Source organism: Squalius cephalus, assembly GCF_949319135.1.
Source record: "Squalius cephalus genome assembly, chromosome: 21".
Lineage (NCBI taxonomy): Eukaryota > Metazoa > Chordata > Actinopteri > Cypriniformes > Leuciscidae > Squalius > Squalius cephalus.
The window spans coordinates 6,492,437-6,514,980 of record NC_137142.1 but is presented as its reverse complement, the minus strand read 5'-3'; the positions used below and the strand labels follow the sequence as shown (position 1 = coordinate 6,514,980).

General features: G+C 36.6%; 1 protein-coding gene across 2 annotated transcripts; it reads left to right on the top strand.

Moving 5' to 3' along the window:
* The first annotated feature begins 933 nt into the window (after positions 1–933).
* Positions 934–15,141, top strand: LOC307148748 (uncharacterized protein). Of its 2 annotated transcripts, XM_079854539.1 has the most exons (11): positions 934–4,159; positions 6,070–6,172; positions 6,509–6,628; positions 6,710–6,799; positions 9,120–9,224; positions 9,765–11,676; positions 11,788–11,892; positions 12,052–12,079; positions 13,516–13,572; positions 13,698–13,745; positions 14,852–15,092. In XM_079854539.1, the coding sequence occupies exons 1-11, from the start codon at positions 4,146–4,148 to the stop codon at positions 14,961–14,963; spliced, it is 2,694 nt and encodes an 897-aa protein (XP_079710665.1). In that variant the 5' UTR covers positions 934–4,145; the 3' UTR covers positions 14,964–15,092. The 2 variants fall into 2 exon arrangements, with proteins under 2 accessions (XP_079710665.1, XP_079710664.1); XM_079854538.1 differs by lacking the exon at positions 12,052–12,079 and having other exon boundaries at positions 14,852–15,141.
* Positions 15,142–22,544: the final 7,403 nt, after the last annotated feature.

The window sequence follows — 22,544 nt, the reverse complement described above, 5'->3', positions numbered from 1 at the left end:
TTTCTGAGAGCCTTTAAAGGCCTGTTTGAGGGTCAAGACTTGGTTTTAGGGATAAGGTTATAATTAGGTTAAGGGTCGGTTTAGGGTAAGGGTTCGGGTTAGGCACTTAGTTGTGATGGGTAAAGTTAGGGTAAGCGGCTAGAGATTGCATTGTGTCAATGAATGTCCAATAGATGTACAAGAATGTGTGTGTGTGTGTGTGTGTGTGTGTGTGTGTACTTGTTTTTATATCCCGGTTGGGACTTGGACCTGTTTGCACACCAAACCCGTGGGGACCTCATGAGCGGTGGGGACCTGATTCCAGGTCCCCACAGGCACACCCATTGAAAACGATAGAAATGGCCATTTTAACATAGGTGGCAGTGTTTCCCTCGAAATGCCAATTGGTCCCTACGGGGTCGGTTTATCGGACAAAAATTGTGTCTGTGTATAAAGTGTGTTTGAGAGAGCGCCCCCTGTGGTCAACATTGGAACAACTGTGTGTGTTTTTTTTTTTTTTTTTAAATATGCTCTGACATGTTTAAACATATCCAAATGCAATATCTTAGGTGTTTCTTCTGTGATCTTTATCTTCTGTGATCTCTGACATAATCAGTGGGTCCTTATACGTTTGCATTCATTCCTTTTTTAAACCACAAATTAAAAATGGAAAATGTTGTTTTATTTTAACAATGATTAATAAATATACCAGCTAATTTCTCTTAAACAATATTATTTAATAATTAAAAAATAATATAAATTATATTGTTAGATATAACAATATAATTATATTGTTGTATTGCATGTAGACTTTTCCAGAAGTGAGAAAAGTAATGAAAAAATTTGTAAGCAACTGTTTTCATGTCAATATACATATTTACATTAAATAAAAAAATCTATGAATTTTTTTAATTAAATCAAAATTCTATGAATTTAGACATAGCCTATACATACTGTAGTGGATGAGCTTGATCACTTTTCCTCTTTTAATGACAGCAAGGAGTGTTGTAGATGCACAATAATTCATCTTTATTCTAAACTGCACATCTTATGTTATGAGAACATACTTTTTAGTGAGAACAATGGTCAATATTCCACACTTATTTCGATATTAAGGTGGATACTGCTAGATTCGGTGGTCAAATGGTCCATTGTCCGGTATCAATGAATACAAGGACCAATGATAATAGCTTACTGTACAACCACAGCTGCATAGAAGTGCTATTGATGTGTGAAGGCATCTCCACAACATTATGAATAATGCTACTGTCTTTGAAAATGGTAAGATTTGCACATTTCCTTTTTAAAACACTTTGTGATACGCCAGCCCGTTCTCATCCCAAGTCGTCATATACTGACGCTTTCAAAATTTCTTCAATATCCGACGCACAAAGCACCCTTTAGCGTCCATATGAGACGCATAACCCTACCACAGACCTAAACCTACCCATAACCGAAGCGTCTCATATTGACGCTAAGGGTGCTTTGTGCGTCGGATATTGACGAACTTTCGAAAGCGTCAGTTATATGACGCCTAAACCTACCCATAACCGAAGCGTCTCATATGGACGCTAAAGGGTGCTTTGTGCGTCGGATATTGAAGAATGTTTGAAAGTGACGATTTGGGGATGAGAATGCGTTTTGCAGCCGCCGCAGAGTCAGACAATTACAGTATATTCACACTGCAATATATAGGCTTATTCGTTTTTACACTAAAATAGCTAACACCTTATCATAAAACTTCATAAAGTTACTTTAATTTGAATTGTTTAAAACAGTCAAAATATTTTTTGGCCAGCGGAAATGAATGAGATCAACTCTATTCTAATATACAGTGCCTTGCGAAATTATTCATACCCCTTCATTTTTTTTCCACATTTTGTTTTGTTGCAGCCTTATGTTAAACTGCTTTAAATTACTTTTTTTTTCCATATCAATCTACGTCTCAAACACCATAATGACAAAGCACAAAACAGGTTTGTAACAACTTTGCAAATTTATTAGAAATAAAAAACTGAAAAGATCCCGCTGCATAAGTATGTAAAAAGTACCCTTTTCTGGGACACTGGAAATTTATCTCAGGAGCATCCATATTGCTTCTCGATGTTCCTACACTTGGAGTGAAGTTAAACTGTGGCAAATTCATTTGAATGAGTCTGATTTAGAAAGGCACACACCTCTCAGAAAAGGTCTAACAGCTGAAAATGCATATCAGAGCAAAAACCAAGATAACTGCCTGTAGAGCTCAGTGACAGACTTGCGTTAAGGCAATGATCTAGGGAAGAGTTCAGAAACAAATCTGCTGCATTGAAGGTTGACAGAAGCATTATCCATAATGGAAGACGATTGGAACAACTAGGACTCTAGAAAATGTCCAAGCTGACAGAGCTGACAGTGCACACACCTGAAGGCTCCAGACACTCAAACTGCCTGAACATCTGCTTTTATAGTGGTGCTCACTTCCTGGTCATCCGTTAATTCCTATGTTAACAGTGTCCTAACTTTGTCACACGTCTTTTGGTTTTATTTTTGATAAATAAATAATGACACGGTGTGATATGTTGTGGTAGTATTCATCTGGGGTTTTAATTTCCAAATTTGAAGACCTGCAAATAGTAGGCCTTTTTTTTTTTTTTTCTAATACAGAAGTGGTGACCCAAACAGCCTGCTTACAAACTTTCTTCAAATTATCTTCCCTTGTGTCGGGCAGAACAAATAAATTCATACAAGTTTGGAACTACTCGAGGGAGAGTAAATGATGACAGAATTTTCATTTTTAGGTAACTATTCCTTTAAGTCAGTCCCAGACTAAAATGCATGTTTGAGCCGTCTCAACTGAAAATATCTTGCATCTTAAAATACGTCAGTGTCATAGTTCTATATCAAGATACAGTAATGTTTCATTCTTGTAAAAGTTGCCTAAATATCTTAATTTAACTAAGGCCTAGTCCTGGCTTAAGCTCAGTAACGTCTATGAAACCGGGCCTAAGCATTTTCACATTAAGTGCTTTTAAGAGAGTTCCACATGGCTGCAGGGGATGTTGGGTTCAGTATAGTGACAGTATTTGGCTTGTGTATCCGACTGTTTTACAGGAGCAGGAGGGTACAGTCATACCCCTGGTTTCACAGACAGGGCTTAAGACTAGTCCTAGACTAAAATGTAAGTCTGAGCTGTTTCCACTGAAATAAACTTGCACTGACTGATCTTAAAAATATATCAGTGCCTTTTTAGTTTTAAGATGCACATCGGTAATGTTTTTTTCTAAGCATGTTTATAAAAATTACTTAAATGTCCTAATTGATCTATGGTCTAATCCTGGCTTAGTCTAAGCCCTGTCTGTGAAACCGGGCCATTGTGTTATTGAGGTGTTCTGCAGGGCCCATGTCATTAAATATAAAAACAATATTTTGTGTCCATAAAATGTATAGTTTAAATTGATTTAAATCTATTTAAATTTTGGTATTCAGCATAACATTTAAAAATACAAATTTGAATAAAAATAAAATCCAACTTTTTTTTCCAATTTTGAAAAAGGAATGTATGCAAAAGATCACAGATCTCATTGCCTTGTTTTGGATCAGGCATAAAACATAATCAGAGCTGGGCAGTATTTCAAATACATTTATTTGAAATGCAAATTTCTATTTTGTTTTTAAATGCTTTTGCGTGTAAATAGGCCTATATTTAATCTTGGTATTTACATGTATTTTAAATATGCTTCAACTTGTAATTTGTAGCTTTTAAGTATCTTTAGAAAAATGTCATTTGTATTTAAATACATTTAATCTTTTTTATTTTGACAATACAAAAATAGTAAGTTTAAATGTATTTAAATTAAAATAAGTTATTTAAAAACAAAATAGTATTTTGTATTTTAAATACATATATTTGAAATGCTACTAATCCCTGAACATAATCAACTTGCCAATGTAAGGGTGTAAACAAAAGAGCACCGACGACAGAGCGTCAGTAGCCTAGCTGCCTGATGGAAATCTCCAGAAGTGTGTGTTCACCGGACATAGCCAGTCCCCATCGCGACCACCCCTCCCCCTCTCGTCTGCGATCGCGCGGCAGCCATCTTTATTCATAACTAGCTGAAGTGCGCGGAATCAATTACCAGCCATTTTGAGACGACGACGACGCGGACAACATCTACGGACGCATCATGGACAAATTAAGGTAAGACTTGTAATAGAAAAATTAATATCATGGTAAATTTGAATTCTGTTTATAGTCGTACTATGATGAGGTAGATCATTAAACAGAGTAAAGTACTGCTTCTAATTAAGGTGTCATTAGGCAATTAGCCGGGCCAAGGTTATAACTAACAAGCGTGTTGGTTTGTGGTAATTTACGTTCGGATTTGCATGATTATTCGGTAAAATAATAGTTTTAGGCAGCAATGTACCGTGGTAAAGTTAGTTTGATGTTTGACATTCATTAGACATTCGGTTTCATACCAATTAAACTGTTTGCGGCCTTTATGTTTTTAGCTCAAATTTAGTAAGATGGACATAACGTTAAATATATGTCCTTTATGTTGCACAAGGCTTAATTAAAAATAAATAAATAAATTAACCTTAATTATTAATTTATAATAATTTTACACTTTTTAATGTATGAAATAGCCTAATATAACTTCACTAGCACCTTTTGAGATAAAGGTATCAAATCAACTGTAAAAATCTCTAAATATTATCTCCTGTCATGCACAAGGCTTATTTGTTCAGAAAATCCCTTTATTGTTTTTATACAGTACTGAAACTATTTTTGATGTTTAATATAGGCTACGTTACCCACTTAAATTCATTAAACTCTGACACCGTTTGAGATAAAGGTATCAAATAACTGTAAAAATCTCTAAATATTATCACCTGTCATGCACAAGACTTGTTTTTTTTTTCAGAATCCTTTATTGTTTTTATATACAGTACTGAAACTGTATTTTTGATGTTTAATATTCTGTACCCACTTAATTTCATTAAACTCTGACACAGTTTGAAATAAAGGTTTCAAAACAACAATTCAAATGAAATAAAATAAAATAAAAATATAATACAACAATAAGAAAGGTAAAAATTGCAATTACAAAATATGATTACAAATATACTAATATGGAATTTTCACTTTATTGCTACATTCAGGCCAAAATTGGTGAATTTATTGGATTTAAATGGGTTACATGTATGTGAAGAGCTGAGATGCAAAAGCTTCTAAGTGTTCTATTTTTTTTTTTTATTAATTTAAATTACATTTATTTATTAGGCTCCTACACTCTCACATAAAAGGTACAGAGCTGTCACTGAGGCATACCTTTATGTATAAAAGTAACAAAAAAAAAAGTACAAACATTATTTTATAATTTATCAACTGTAAAAATTACTTTATATTTTAAGTGGGCACAGTATGTTAAATATCAAAAATACAGATTCAGAACTGTATATAAAAACAAAGGAATATTCTGAAAAAAAAAAAAAAAAACAAGCTTTGTGCATGACAGGGGATAATATTTAGAGCTTTTTACAGTTGATTTGATACCTTTATCTCAAAAGGAGCTGTCTGTTGTTTAATTAATTCATATTATTTTATACATTAAAAGTTGTAAAATTATTATAAAACCCATAAAGTGCTAATTCCAAAAACAGAGTCTTGTGCATTTACAGGGAAGTTTTTCTGAACATTTTAGTATTGGTTTTATAGTATAATATCATGTAGTTTAATTGTTTAATTAAGTTAGATGGTTAATTCTTTTTTTTTTTCTTTTTTTTTTTTTTTTGAAATTAAGCCTTGTGCAACATAAAGGACATATATTTATGTCCATCTGACTAAATTTGAGCTAAAAACATAAAGGCCGCAAACAGTTTAATTGGTATGAAACCGAATGTCTAATGAATGTCAAACATCAAGCTAACTTTACCGCGGTCATGTACCGAGTACATAAATGTTAGTGCAGTCTGACCGTACTGTAATAGGTCTATTTGAAAAGATTAACCTGAAGGCACATCTGTGCGTATGTGCACATGTGGCCTAATTGTGAGTTAATGAGGTGTACAGTATGTGTTAACGATTTTATTTTGCCTTTGGCACAGACCAGATAAACCCAACCGAAGCAACAGCAGGTTTGAGCGTCGCATCACGAGACTGAGAAAGCATCATGATGAGTGTGCCAGGAGACAAACAGCTAGACAGAAGGTGATTTTAATTGATTAATCTTATTTTTAATTTACCTACTTTTACATTTCATGTATGGAAGTAGCCTAAATCATTGGACACATTAGTCTGTATAATATTGCGGTTAAGTTGTTCACGTCGTATTGTTAAGAAATTTTGTTCATATGTAAAATATTTTGTTTTTGATTATATGAACATATGTACAAAACTATTGTCGACATAGCTTTAAGACAGACAATTAAATATCAAATAAAATCATATATCACGTCCACTATACACTTCTTAAAGCATGTGAAGCTGCAAAGTGAAACTAAATTATTTGTATGATTACAGTTGTGCTTTCAATTCTTATTTCAGGCAAAAGAAACATCAAGTGTTTGTCCCACCATGCCCTCCCAGGCCCCAGACGATCAGGTCCCATCTCCCCTCAAGCAGGACATACTTAACTTACAACAGATGTGTGAAACAGGATCCTTGGTAAAACACTTATTTATGTATTTTTTAATTCAAAGTTATCGTAAGAATTTGACAACTGACTATTTCTGTTAACCTGAACAGGCGGATTCAAAGGAAAATCCAGACAGTTCTGTGTCTTCAGATGTTCCCAAGCTCCTAGCCAAACAATCACTGTTTACAAAGAAATCAGTGGTAAGTGTTCATTTCATAATGCCCCTTTTCCGCTCCTGCTGGAGATGACACCACCGATACACACCGTAAAGCAAACATCAGTTTGGTTGCGCTTTATCTGACAGTGGCCTGTGATACAGGAAACTCAATTAAATTAACATTTGTTTTTCTTTTAATATAAAACATTACGTAGTATATGTTTAATATGAAACCTTAGTTTCATTACATTCAGGGGTGCAAACAGCGCGCTTTTCGGCGCCTCCCGCTTTTTTCACGTCAGTTTGGGTGACTTGTGTGAATCGTGCAGATCCGAAGAGTTTTTTTTAAGGGGGGGGGATTTAACCAACAGTAATTCTGGATTGCGTCCACCAACAAGTAAATAGGAAATAAGCGAATCAGAATTTGCATCACATTTCTCTCTGCGTGGCGTGGAGTGTCCGTTTTTATGTCGGCTCTCATGTTAACTGGTTAGAACTTGTGTTAGAGCACAATGCCTGCGTGACACACACACTTCTCGAGCCGCGCCGAAACCGTGTGCTAGAAATAGAACCGCAACCGACGCCTATTTTTCACGCGACACGCAAGAGTGTTGGAAGTTTTCAGACAAAATAGAAGGCGCAAATACATATTAATAAATTACATTTTGATGCTTGAAAGTCTCTCGGTTTTGACAAATGCATATATAATTGTAATTTAAAAAATAGGCCTAATTATCGATTTTCAAATATTGCCCGTCAGCCTATTTTGCCGTCAATACTGCCGACGTTGTCTTTGCTGTATCAGGATATATTATGTTTAACATCCAAATGTGGATGGTCTGTCGGCGCACAGAGCCACGCAGTCGCAGACAGCACGTGAAGTTCGTGAACACCGAATTCCCTTTTCTTTCTTATCTATTTGTGTTTGAACAGACATGTGTGCACGAAAAAATAAGCCAGTGTCCGTCTCAACGAGTTTCCCCGTAAACGCAGTCAAAATAAAATGGATGCGTGTCATTACCATAGACTGGTCATTACCGGTATTAGATACGTGCATTCGTCTTAAAGGGACAGCACCCAATATACCTGCAGCTGTTTGTGTCACCAAAGTTAATCAAACAACAAAAGAGAAAGAGAAAAATCACGTTTTGTCAAAAGATAAACTGTATTAATACTTAATACAGTTAATTTACCTGAAAAACATTTCTCGTGTATTTGTGTTTTATTGTATTTATATTTGTATTTTGTTTATTAGTTTCTATGCAGATGCACTAGGCCTACCCTACACAATTACCCCAATCATCCTAGAATTATTAATTCTTTACAAAAAGAGCTATTCAAATCATCAGGTGAAATTATTTTCAGGAAGTAGCAGTAAAGCAAGAAGAAGAAGTGCAAGAAGTTTTTCTAAATTTCATTTGACTCTATGTGCCTATAGGGGTGGGTTGGGGATGGTGGCAATGTAGTATCAATGGATATTTGCCGCGGGACGAGGGCTTCGATTACCTCTGTCTTTTTTGACCATACATGTGTTTGCACCCCTGTACATTAGTGTTGTTAATTTGTAACTTGCTCTTATTCAATATTTAAAATTCAATATCATAAAGACAACTGTTGAACTGAACTAAAAATCATTCCATTGCAATTCTCTCTTCAACAAATCAATTTATTTATTGATTCTGAGCTTGGTTTTAAAAACTGAGTTAGCTTTAGAAAACACTTGTATTCTGCTTGCTTTTAATTCCTTACGCACATGCGTCACTCAAACCATTTAAAAAAATAAATAAATACAATGTAATGCTTTATAAACACAAATTTATGTTGTGTAACGTGCATGTTTATTTACATTGAGAAGGGCATGCTACAGAGTACAGAATTTATGAAAAGTCACAAAAGTCTATGAAAAAAAAAAGCAAACCTTTAAATAAATTGAGCTTACTTAATCACAGACTACTGTAAGATAAAGCACAACCAAACTAATGTGTTTATGGTGCTTGTTGTCTCTGGCAAAGATGGGGCTTGAATAGACAATATTGTAAGATATCACAGTCAATAAAATATGTTTTACATATCACACAGCCATACATCGCAGTACTTGCTTTTTTGTTATATTTATTGATTTTTAATTTGTTGCAATTCAACTTGACTAGCAGTTATGTTTTTATGTCCTATCCCTTTTATATTGTTTAATTTTCCTCTAAAGCAAAAGCAGCAATACTTAAGATACAGTTTTCTTGCAACAAGTTAAGAATGAGTAATATCAGTGAAGTGGGTAAAAAAGTGGGTGTCCCCACATGTAAACTTAGTCAGAGATGGAACATTGCTGTATAAAAATATATTTGATTATATGTATGTTTGTCCAGGACACGGACAGTGATGCAGATACAGTGATACTAGAAGTGCCCAGTTCTTCTGTTTCACCAAGAGCCTGTGATATCCCAGAGTTAAAGAGGAGTGACAGCACATTTGTAAGTTTCTTATCTAACATGCGTGTGCTGATCATTTTGTCTTAAGTTTACATTTAGTCTACAGTATCAGTTGTATTGCTGAGGTTGTTAATGGTCTCATTTATTATCATGTCTATGAGCATTTATATGCATAAGGTCCTTTTTGTCAAAGCTTAAACATAACATTAAGTACATGGCAATTTCAAAGAATAAAGAGTTTAATTTGAAGAGTTAAGTTACTTGAAGTAACTTACTACTTAGAGATGAATTAGTAAAGTAGTTTTTTTTTCAGTTGTTTTAATGTTTCTTTATTGCAAAGTGGAATTTTTGGATTAATAATAGGAATTTCTCCATTTATAATACTGGGGAGTAGGTTTTTGGTACCAGTTTTCTCAAGGTACACAGGGCGAGTTTATATTCAGTCTTTGGTGTTTATTAAGCTTATAATTGTTAACCTTTTAATAAATCCATAAACTAGATGAGGTAACATAAACGTGCAACTGAAACAATATTGTGTGAATTTATGCTTATTAATACTTATTATAAATTTGGTATTTACAGCTTACAAAGAGCTCACTAAACCTCAGATCCACTTCAGATGAAAGCAGCATTGACAGCGGAGACGAATATGTCCCTAATTCAGAGACAGATTCAGAAGAATATGAGAGTCTTTCTGACAATATTGATAATGCAGACAAAGAATGTTCTCAACTTGGAGATAAGGAGACAACGGCTAATCTAGACAGTAACAGCGGTAGTGAGGTTTCAGTGATGAAATTAAAAAAGACTGCATATGGCCAAAGAATGTACAACAAAAAGCAGTATTGCTTTTACTGCTCCAAACCATTCTGTAAAATGGCAAGACACTTGGCCCAAGTTCATAAGAACGAAGTGGATGTAGCAAAAGCTCTTTCTTACCCAAAGGGGTCTAAAGAAAGGAGGATCAATCTGGACCTTTTGAGGAACAAAGGGAACCGTGCACACAACACAGATGTTCTTAAATCTGGTAAAGGAGTGTTGGTGCCCCGTCAACAATCCAGTGCGAAACAAGTTAATGTGAAGGACTACATGCACTGTTTAAACTGCCAAGGGCTGTTCAGGAGAAAAGCACTTTGGAGGCATATGTCAAGGTGCAACTTGGCCAGGAAGTGCCAGGTCACAAAACCAGGTAAATCCAGAGTTCAGGCACTCTGTGCTTATGCTGAGCCTGTTCCTGAAGGAGTAGCAAAAAAACTATGGAAGCTGATCAGTGACATGAAGCAAGATGAAGTAACATGTGCTGTTAAAAGTGATACGTGCATCATCAAATTTGGAGAACACCTGTGTAACAAGATGGGCAACGACAAAACCAAGCACGAATACATTAGAACTAAAATGCGCGAGGCTGGTAGGCTGTTGGTCAGTGCGAGGAAAATGGGAAAGCTGCAGAGTATAAAAGACTTTTTCATACCTGCAAACTTCCATCACGTTATCAAGGCCGTTAAAGAGACATCAGGATTCAGAGATGAAGATGAGGTCTTTGGAATTCCATCTTTGGCGTTAAAACTGGGGCACAACCTAAAGAAAATGTCCGATATTGCAGAATGTGAAGCAATGATCGCAGGAGATGAAAACGATGTAAAAAATGTCAAAATGTTTCAGCACATGTATTCGACAAAATGGAATGAATTGGTGTCTGCCTCAGCCTTGAAGACGCTTAACGAAGCAAAGTGGAACTCTCCTGAACTTCTCCCTTTTACAGAGGATGTTAAAAAAATGCACATGTATCTCAGCAATCAAACTGAACTATACAAAGAAAACCTCAAACTTGAAAAAAGTCAGAAGAACTGGACAAAGCTTGCCCAAGTAACTCTGTGTGATGTAATTGTGTTTAATCGAAGGAGAGCAGGAGAAGTTTCGAAAATGAGGCTGAATTCATATCTTCTCCGAAACACATCTGATTTACATTCAGATGTCGCTGATGCTTTATCTGCAGTTGAGCAGAAGCTCTGTCAACATTTCCAGCGCGTCGAAATAAGAGGCAAGCGTGACAGAAAGGTGCCAATACTCCTGACCCCAAGTATGCTGGATTCCATGGAGCTACTTGTGAAGAGTCGTCAAGCCTGTGGCGTACTGGATGAAAATTTCTTTTTTTTCGCCATACCCATGACTGAGACATCATACTACAAAGGCACAGATTGCATCAGAAAGGTTGCCCATCAGTGTGGAGCCAAACATCCAAAGACTTTATCATCCACAAAGCTGCGAAAACACATTGCAACACTCTCTAAAGTCCTGAATCTGAAAGATACTGAGTTGGACCAATTAGCGGATTTCATGGGACATGATATAAGGATCCATAGAAAGTTTTACCGGTTACCTGAAGGAACGTTACAACTTGCAAAGATCAGCAAGGTGCTGATGGCCCTTGAACAGGGAAGAGTATCAGAATTCAAGGGGAAAAACCTTGATGAAATGAACATTGATCCTAATGGTAAGAAAACATGACATTGTTGCTCCTACACATTTTATATTGCCACTGTTTAGTTCCATTACAAAGAAGCATGGAAACAAATGCTTTTCTACATTATTTTCTTTTTTGCAGAGAAAGTGAATGTAGAAACTGAAGCTTCTGAAAGTGAGGATGAAGAAAGTGAGAGTGAAATGCCACCGCCAAAAAAGCGCCATCAGTCCTCTTTAACATCCATAGGTAAGGTCATCTGTGATTTGATGTGAATTCCTTCATTTACCACAAGTGACATATTACGTTTGTGTTTTGGTTGGGTTTAATAATAAGTATTTAGATTTTGCTATTTGTATTATAAAGTATCTGTGGCTGTCCCTGATATGCTTATGTGACCTAAAACAGGTCTGCAGTCACCTGACTCACAAAGCAGGTAAGGAACTTGGTGTAATTCTCACCAAAGCTGTGCCACTGAATGTTTAATGGTCACACCTCTAAACATGGTTTCATTCAGTTCACTGTATGCCTCCTAGAACAGTCTTGTTCCACCACTAATGGTTAATTTCTGCTGCATCCTGTCTAGGGTTGGGTATCGTTTGAATTTTATCGATTCCGAATCTACTTATCGATTTCCAGTTTAGTAAAAAAACAACCACAAAAGTCAAACATTAATATATCACACATGTTTATTTTCAGTGCTTGCTTGCAACATATTATTTTATTACAGGGGTTCTCAACTTTTTATACCAGGGGCCCCCCTTCTTTTCAGGTAAATTTTGCAAGGCCCCCTATGCCTGACATTTCCTCTAAAGGTGTTTATTTTTTAACCTTTTTTATTAACTAAAACATTTGTTTTGCCTTTTTATTTTTCTCCTGCATGTTATAAAAAAAAAATCAAACAGACTTTAAATTAAAGCTATACTTTTGAATTTAAAAGAAAACCCTCTGCTCTAACTTTTTAACATGTATATCCATACACAGATTTTAAGCACCTAAATTATTTAATTCAGACATTCTTCACAACTTCATAGTACTCTTTCTTAAGTGACTGAATATCTACTGTTTGTATTTATTATAAAATAAACAATGAAAAATACAGTAAATACATTATAAATCTGTTTATGATATGTGCATAAACACCACTGACCCTTACAAGATCCACCTCTATGGGTGAGCATCCATTATAAAATGCGATTTATCTTGTAGACTGATGTTTGCATTACCACATAAGGTCCTGGCAGATCACTAGATGAAAAAATGCACCCAGGAATCGAAACGAGGAATCGAAATTTTATTTTTATAATAAGTATCCGATTCTTTATCTTAAGTATCCGATTTCAGAATCGGAATCGATTTTCGATTCCCAACCCTAATCCTGTCTCCCACCCACTTCTCACTGGTCACCTCTGCTCTACACTGGGCTCTGGACAGAGCTATGTGTGGACAGACTGTCCTCTATTCACCAAACCTGCTCACTCAACCAGCCTCACCCATGGGTGATTGGCACCATCTGAAAGTAGTAATTGCTGTTTTTTTTTTCTTGACTGAAAAAAAGGGCAACCGTTAGTAACTAGTTCCCTGCTCATCACTTCCATCATTTGCTCACTGATTTGTGCCCATCCTACTGCATGTCCTCTGGACCCCATTCTTACTAGCCATAACTTTTACCATTGTGACAACAATCACACGTGATGTTTCACTTTTTTCTGGAACATTTCCTACAGCATTCAAGCAGGCTTTGGCAACTCCCCTGCTCAAAACCTTTCCTTAGTTCTTTTAAAGTTGAGAAGATAATGTCGGGGGTCACTATCCCATTGTCTGATGCTAATAATGGTGTAAAGTTCTTAAGTCTTATTTTCTTCCCTTCAGAGAAATCTTCAGTTGGCAGCAAGTCTTCGAGTCATCAGGCCCCTTCATTATCTACAGGTAAAGTCAAACCTTTTCTTTTGGAACCTTTTCTTTTCAATAATGATGATTAATAATCATCATTATTGAAGCTTTTGTTTACAGTGTAGCAAAATTTTGAAATGGTTATTTGTTTTATCTTCCAGAAGAATGTTCCTTCTCGGCAAAGGAGAGAGAGAGTCCTTCAAGTTCAGGTAAAGAGTTAGGACTGCACTGCTAACTTGCTCTGCTCTCTGATTGGTTAGACAGCCCAGTCTGTTGTGATTGGTTATCCACACAAATGAGTTCTAGGGTGCTTTTCATTTCTTATTTTTGCATCCTCGTTCCCTTTCCTTGCTTCCTTTCCTCGCGAGAGAAGGATTTAAGGAAAGGAAATGAGGACGGAGGAATCAAAGGAGGAATATTGGAATATTCTTGACCACTCAAGCGTCACTTCAAAGCGTCATCAGCTGCGCTAATGGGATCTGCCCATATGTTGTTAAAGTTAGTTATTTAAGGCATTCATAATAATTATTAACAAAGCAAGATGCACAGTTTAAATATATGACATTATTTACACTGCAAAGGGAAAATATAAAGGTAAATTACTATATCTGAAGGGGGAGGAGTGTGTCACGTTTAGTCGATAAAACACTTCCGCATAGGATAGACCCACGTATCCTCGCTCAAGACTCCTCAGGAAGCCTCCTCACTCCTCGATCCTCGCGGTGCAATTAGAGAATTGAGATGTCCTACAAGATGGCTGAACTCGATTGGTTTCTGGGTCATAGGATGGAGAACGGAGGACCGAGGAAACGAGGAATGATATTGACAAGCACCCATAGTGTCTGGGGCTTTAAGGTTTTGTGGGATGTCCATGCAGAACGTAGGCAGACATTATGCGAATTTGTTACCTTGTGGCCTCTGAACTTTGCGAAATAGGATTCAGTCTAAAAACGACTTAAACAGAGTCAACTTTTTCTTTATTGATGATGTGTGGTCAGTATACATTCACATACAGCTACATTACACATTTTCAAAAATCTGTGATGGAGATTGTTTTAAAGTGCTCCTGTTAATCTAGTTAAATGTACAATTTTCTTGTTATTAACCTATGTCTTGGTGACCTAGCTAGGAGCTACATTGTACAGAAAGTAAAATCTCATCGGTCTCAAGAGTAATGTCTGGTACTCCTCTACTTGGTATTGAATGCAGATGTTCTAGTGTACATTACCTCTGTTTTTTACTCTACACTCAGCCTTTTAAGGTAAGGTGAAACACTGTCTCTTGAAAGTTGAGGTAAAATTACTGTCATTTTTAGGTGTGTCAAGATGCCCAAAAAGAAAGTGGACAGAAGAGGAGGTGAAGGCAGTCGAGAACAAATTATTGGACTGCATCACATCTGGCAGGGTACCGGGGAAAAGGCAGTGTGAAGACTGCATCAGGTCAGCGCCGGTATTACTCAAACACAGAACCTGGGAATCAGTCAAGTTCTATATCAAGAACCGAATCACAGCATTCAAGAGGGAATGTGAGAAAAGAAAAAATAAATAATCATGTCTCAGGTCAGTTTTTCTTGTTCAGGAAAGTCAAGCACTAAGTGCTAAAAGATTTTTTGCTGTTTTTGTTCGAGAAATTTTTGCACTTGTATTTGTACAGTGAGATCTCTTTAAAGTTTTTGCATTTGGACTTCTCTTCTCTTCTCTTCTCTTCTCTTCTCTTCTCTTCTCTTCTCTTCTCTTCTCTTCTCTTCTCCTGAAAAAAAAATTGTTATAAGGAAAATTGAGTTTAACCTGAAGAGTATATTTGAAAAACATAACTGTTTTTGACAACTTTCAAAAATCATGTAACCCAACAAAAATAACCCAACTATAGTTTGACACATTAATTGGAATGCACAATGAAAAAAAATCCATTGTGCATTACAATTAATGTGTCAAACTATAGTTGGGTTATTCTGACTAGGTTAAAGAAATAGTTAACTAACACCACAACATGATTTTTGAAAAAAAAAAAAAAAAAAAGGAATAATTTGTTTTTGCAAAAACTTTATTGTCGGTTTAGACAAAAGAACTTTAGTCAAATGTGTTCAATATTTCTACTGTTCAACTGCTGCACAAAGCCAAAATGTTTGTCAAATAAGAGAAATGACAAATAAAGTTTAGTCAGAACTACTTTTGTCAAAGAACAATTTATTTGAATGCAATTGATTTGGATTTGAATGTATTTGCAATACGGATGTGATTAGTGGTAGCTAGGTTTGCCTACTGCAGAAACGAAAAATATGGAACAGTTGTGCTTATATTCAAGATTAAGGTCCAAGGAAAAGAATATGCAACTCAAATGTTATTTCTTTCTCTCTTTCTCCATTTTACAACATTAGTGAAAGATGGCTTACCTTATTAATCGCGTCCAACGTAGATTGCATGTTTTCTTGCACGGCTGGATGTTGTACTCAAGAAAAATAATCACATTGTTTGTATTTGCCAAAACTGATTTCCTAAAATGAATACAGGCAGAATTGGTCTTAGCGCAAACATCGCTTACAGTGAGGTGGGAGCGAGAAGTTGTCAGTGGATTATACAGCCTTCCTCAAACAGTTATGATAACAATTCTGATTTTGATAAAGTATTCTGCATGAGGGTGGCTGTGACTGCATTATGACAGGTGTAGTGATCAGCACTGCTGCAGTTTTATCAGTCACTGGTTAGCAGTCAAGGGAGGGCACATACAGGACACAAATTAAGCCCAAAATACGGGATATCCCGGTTAGTACGGACTGGTTGGCAACCTTAGTGGTAGCTGGGAGCACCTGTTGATCTGTATGATGTTAATTTAAGAAGTTTGGGGTGAGGTCCCCATTGGTAACCTTTTAAACACACACAGTGATGTCATTAATTAGCATATGAAAACATTACGTCACAGGTCCCCTCCAGGACCTTCTACCTGACGGGGTCCCCAGCAGTTGGTAAAATTTCAGGTCAGTCTTCTGGGGCTCAGCCTCAAGATTACAAGTGATAGCTGCTATAACAGTTGTAAATGGAGTGTGGATCAGTTTCTGCCTTGTCTATAGACCACTCAGAAAGGGTGGTTCCCACCAGGCTGCATGTAGTCATGTGTCCCCACCCAGTAGCAAAAACAAGTATGTGTGTGTGTGAGTGTGTGTCTGTGTGTGTTCTCATGATTTTTTAAGTACTCTGAGCAAATTTTAAGTTGTTTTATAACTAAGCCATTTTATCCATGTTTCATTTGCTATCATTAAATTGAATGATTTATAAATCATACTTCCCTTTATATATCAGCATCAAACCCATTTTAAACTAAATTAATTTAAAAAAAAATTCAATGCCTGATGAAGGTCGTGAGACCGAAACGTTGCTAATAATATTTTGATGCTCATTTGCAAGTACTGATAGTGTGCAGGAGTTCCTTTTTTTTTTTTTTTTACATACCCATTTTGTCTTTTCTCCCAAGCACCTGTCACCTGCAGGTGTGCGATAGTGATTGCCAAACTGAATTAATTTAGAATTTTTGGTTAATTTGTGTTAATATTGTGAAAAATAAGTATTAATTTAATATAAACAATTTAATGTACTGTAAGTCTCATTTGCCAGAAGTCAAATGACTCATCTGAACAAAAGTCAAATAGGGATTCTCTAAAATGCACAAAGTTTAAAAAATTGAAGAGGCTGCTAATGGAAAACTGTGGACAATGACAACAGAGCAATAAGTTGTGTAGAAGCAGACTCTCTCTCTCTCTCTCTCTCTCTCTCTCTCTCTCTCTCTCTCTCTCTCTCTCTATTTCTCTATTTCTCTCTCTCTCTCTCTCTTTCAGTGTGCAGAACTGCTGAGCTGCCAGAGAGAAGCGCATCACTGCCAGGGAGAAATCTCATTAGTACGTGCTATGCCAATAAAGCGTAAACTATTCAGATATGTGAATATAATGTGAGTGACTGTCCAAAAGAGGAAAATCTGCGTGACGCAGATTCAGCCACGCTGAGCGCCGCTCAAGGGAAAGAGAGAGAGAGACAGGGGGACAGAACCTGTGCCATTTTTGGGGGAGACGCTAAGGATGTGTTTGGCAGGTCTGAAGGAATGGAATGTAGTCCGTCTAGGGTCTAAGAGCAGAGGATTTTTTTTCTTTCTCCGGCTATACAGCTGTCTTGTTTTTCAAGTGAAGGATTTTGTTGAAGAATACTGCTTTTGGTTAAGGCAGGCAAGTCTTTGCAAGAAAGCTGATTTTCCTGCAGGCCAAACAGGACATGTTAGTGTGTGTTTGCTTGACAGGATTCATCTAAAATTTTAAAAGGACAGCGAGTATGTTTATGTGATATTTTCCTGTTGTCCCTCCAAAACATTTTGTAATTCTTTCTCCTTAGAGTTGAGGAGCCTGGCTGGGACTGATTTATAGGTTGCTTTAACATCAAAGTCATGATCCAACATGAAAACCTGCGGTGGTTTGGGGTAAAGTTGGGGGTCTAATATACTGGAAAGGAATCTATCCTTTAGCATTCCCATTCAGCTCAATAGGAGTTGATTGGAATTGGAAGCACCCCCGGAAGTTTGCAAACTGCAATCTCATTGGCACTCACACTTCACACACACTTATATGTACAGTAGCTGTAAATGCCATGTTTTGGGGGGAGTCATTTCTGAAAAATATCTTTGCATAATGAAAAACTATATAATTGACCATGGTCTAAACTCTATGGTATCACACTGATGCTACTTTGATGCGTCTCATATCACCCTGTGATCTCTATATTTCTTTTCTTATTACAAAATTTCCACAGTTCTGACATGCGTCTCCCCTACAGTTTCAAAAGAAATCTCAATATCTCAAACCATGCTCACATTGTCAAGATAACAAAATTTCCAATGAAACATCTCAGATATTTTAACATTAAAATCAAATTCAAGACTAATCTAAACTATGCAATCTGTATAAATTGTATAACTATTCTTTTTTTTTTTTTTTTTTTTTTTTTTTTTTTTTGGTACATCATCAATTGCTACATTGCAACACACAATAAAAGGTATATTTCCTATGATTTCAAAGTTTTTAACCAGCTGTGACAGCCAGAACGTGACGAGCAACAAGAGATCCAATTTTTTAAATGGTTTCTGTTTCTGCATAGTAAGGGCTGAGAGCTTAGGGATTATGTGTTATGCTATTTCTTATGTGTTTTATACAATATTAAAATTGTTTAATTTAAGTTCAGTTTTGTGTGACTTTAATAGGGACAACAATAGATAATTTACCTCAGATCTTAAAAATAGCATAAAGGTGTATTGCAGACAGCTTTGGGTAAAGTTACTTTTAAAAGTAATGCATTACAATATTGCGTTACTTCCTAAAAAGTAACTAGTTGCACTACTTAGTTATGTTTGCATTACTTTTTCTCACCTGGGCTGGGCTTGCTTGCTTGCTTTTTAATAAAAAAAAGTTATATTGTTGGCAAATGTAAAAGCCCTTTCACACTGAAGTGAAATGAATAAGCCTCAGGCTGAAAGAAATGCAAGTACACATCTGTACAGTAGGGGGCGAAACTTAAATAAACCTTTCAGCTGTTCTGCCATTCTGGATTGCACAAGAAAAGGATGAGGGAGAGAAAGTAACAAAAAAAAGAAACATGATGTTTGACTAAAGTTATTTTTGCTTATTAGTATGGTTGATTTGGATCGTCAGAGGACAGCAGCAAAGACACTGGTTCATAAAGTGAGATTAAATAATAAAGTATATTTGAATTATTTAACATTTAAAGGTAGGGTAGTCAATTTTCGGAGACTAGCAAATAGCGAGTTAGCTTTGTAAGCATAAGATCCCACCATCCCATCTAGTGTTGTCACGGTACCAAAATTTCAGTATTCGGTACCAATACCAGTGAAAATCCACGGTTCTCGGTACCAGTTTCGGTACCAAAGGGCTAGAAATCAATAAATTCTTTGCTGATACTTCCTCGTCATCATGGAGAGCGCAGTTCACACCGTTTCAAAAATAGTCGATCTCCGATCTCTGAATTTTAGTATTGTTTTTATATGAGGATCCTTTTTCAAATACAAGGTCAATATTGATTTTCACTAACAACAAATTATCCGTGAATTTATATGGAACTAAAAGCTTTCCATCTTTACTCTCCTCATGTAACGTTGCATTCGGAGATCGAAAAGTTTCTCCTTTCCACAAGCGCTTGTTCTCCTGTGGCGTCTGTCGTTGCTATGCAACCATGAACATAGGCGCGCCTGGAAAAACGAGCACGCCGCGTCGCTTCTCTGCCGCACGCCTACATTTGGAATAACGAATCTGCACGCGCAAAAAACGCGCTATGTGAACGACCACTTATGGCAACGTGACATTAGCCTAATCCAAAATATTTCCATATGTGTCTCTTTCCTCCTTTCTTATCAACAAGTGGATTTACCTTATATACTGTCAATGGGATTTACAGCCACCACATCAGCAGCACCGCCGGTCGCCATGTCTCAGCGCTAAAGAGGACGCGCAACTGCACGCGCTCAGTGCATGCGTGCATGCATGCATGCGCATCAAGGAACCGGGTTTGAACGGGTCCTTGGTACCAACGGTACTTAAGAAAACGTGGTACCGTGACGTTTACATTTTTTTAGTACCGACTTGGTACCGAAGTACCGGGTCTTTTGACAACACTAATCCCATCAGAGCATCAGTAAAGCCGGTTCCTTGATTAGTAGTAAATCGCCATCACCTGCTTGCAGATGGAGCGGCATTTACAACACAGAGCCGTAGTTAACTGACAAGCAGAGCCATATCGCATTAATTATCGAGGACGTATCGCCTGCGATAATTAATGCGGTATGGCTCAGCTTGTGATGGCGATTTACTACTAATCAAGGAACCGGCTTTACTGACGAGATGCACCTAACAATGTCATGCGATATATCGCCCAGCCCCACTCCAAAGCCACACCTCTTTCAAAACACATGAATGCGTACAGCAGGGAGCAAACAAAAGATCCACGAGAGACGGCGTTAATCCACCTCATGTCTCAAAGCACATAACATTACAATAATAATGAACGTAAACAACTTACAGAGCTCTAGTTGTATCACCTGACGGATGCAGATTAATTTCGACGTTAGTGTTGTCATTGAAATGCTTAAATTCGAACCGCTCAGAGTATAACATCAGGGGTTTCCATCTCTTCCAAATTACAGTAGTTATGGCGTGAATGCAGCATAAGCTTGTTGCTTTGGCCCAGGAGGAACTGTAAGAGTGCTCAGTGACTGACGTCTGTCTAACTCTGCATCGCATGAAACGCGCTGGTGAAGTGTGATGTCTGCGAGAGAGGAGGTATGAAAATACATATTTTGACAGGCAGGTAGGACTGAATGCAATGATTGGCAATGAAATGATCCTGAACAGACAAGATATACATACATACATACATACGTATATAAATATATTTAGACAACTTAACTTAGTGATTGCTATCATGATGTAAAGAGACTATCAACCAGCATAACAAAAATGTTTCTGGAACAAATCACCTACCCTGCCTTTAATTATTGCAGAATTGTATAATATTCTGATCAACAATAACCATAATGTTTATACACAACGCCACTGCACCTTAAATCACAATTTCTCTCAACTTGTGTTACTTATTTAAAAAAGTATCTCAGATACAGTATTTTGTTGTAAACATTTAAATGCAATGCGTTTCTTGTAAAAAAGTAACCTGATTATGTAACTCGCATTACTTGTAATGTGTTTTCCCCAACACTGATTGCATGACAAACATTTTTTCAAAATATGTGTTTTGAGAGTCTGCCCACACTCTTTTCTGATTAGCTTGTCGTTAAAATCTTATGGCACTGCGTAAAAATGTTATTATTTCTTTTAAGGAATTTAAGGAAAAACATTTGGGAGCATGCTGACACTTAAACAAAACTAAGTACTCCATTAAGTCTCCTGAGCTATGAAAGAGCAACCTTTGAGCAATAACATTGTCCTCCAGGAATGTAGCCTATGCCCTATTGATTTGAGGTTTCTTTTTTTCTGAAAACTACCAGGAGATCTACTCTTGATTCACCTCCAAGTTAATGTGCTGATATTTTGAATTTCCTGAGCTAATTTGCCCTCTTTCCTCACTTCTCTGGGGAAATATTGTCTTGGCAAACATGGCTGTTTATTTCACTTAAATGGGGCACTAATTCACCCAGTTTGTATAATTAAAACAGCACACACAACAGAGAGTGGCATTTTATTTAGCAGCTAATTGTGCTGACACCAGGGACCAAGATGTTTTATGCATTCAGCATACAGAAGCTTGAGGCAGGGGATGGAAAAAAAGGCTAAAAAAGACAGAATATCTGCTCCTCCTCAAAGTGTTGCTTGAATATCATGTGTTTTTTGTTAATCACACTAAACTCTACTGGGAAACATCAAGTTGCTTTTTAACATCACAGATGTGTTATAATTACTGTACACTACAGGCTCACCATCACACCAGACATAATAAAGTACTTATTTGCCAACAGATGCAATTCACAGAAGAAGATTTACAGTTTATCCTTTGATACAGTACAATAAACTCCACTGTACAGTACTGATCTGCACAGCTGAAGGCATACAGTATAGGTGAGAATAACTTTAACTAGTTCTACTAAATTTGTTAATATAATATAATGTAATATAACGTAATATAATTATGTCAAGGCTTTAAAGTCAACATAAAACATCATAATCCATTCATAATATTCAATGAGGACAAAAAAGGATGGAACTTGATATTATCCATCAGGAATTGACTAGATTGTAAAAAGTAGGCGTTCAATCCAAATCGATGCTGAACATGAAAACGGGTTTGTTGTTGATTGTGGAGTTGTTTGGGTCACTCTTCTTGAGATGGTCACCAATCATTCCCAGGTGTGCTTCACCTATCATAACCATAACATATTGCTGACACCTGGGTTATGTGTTTGTGCTCTCTGTTATTCCAGTGACCTTGTGACCTTTTGCTACCTGTACTACC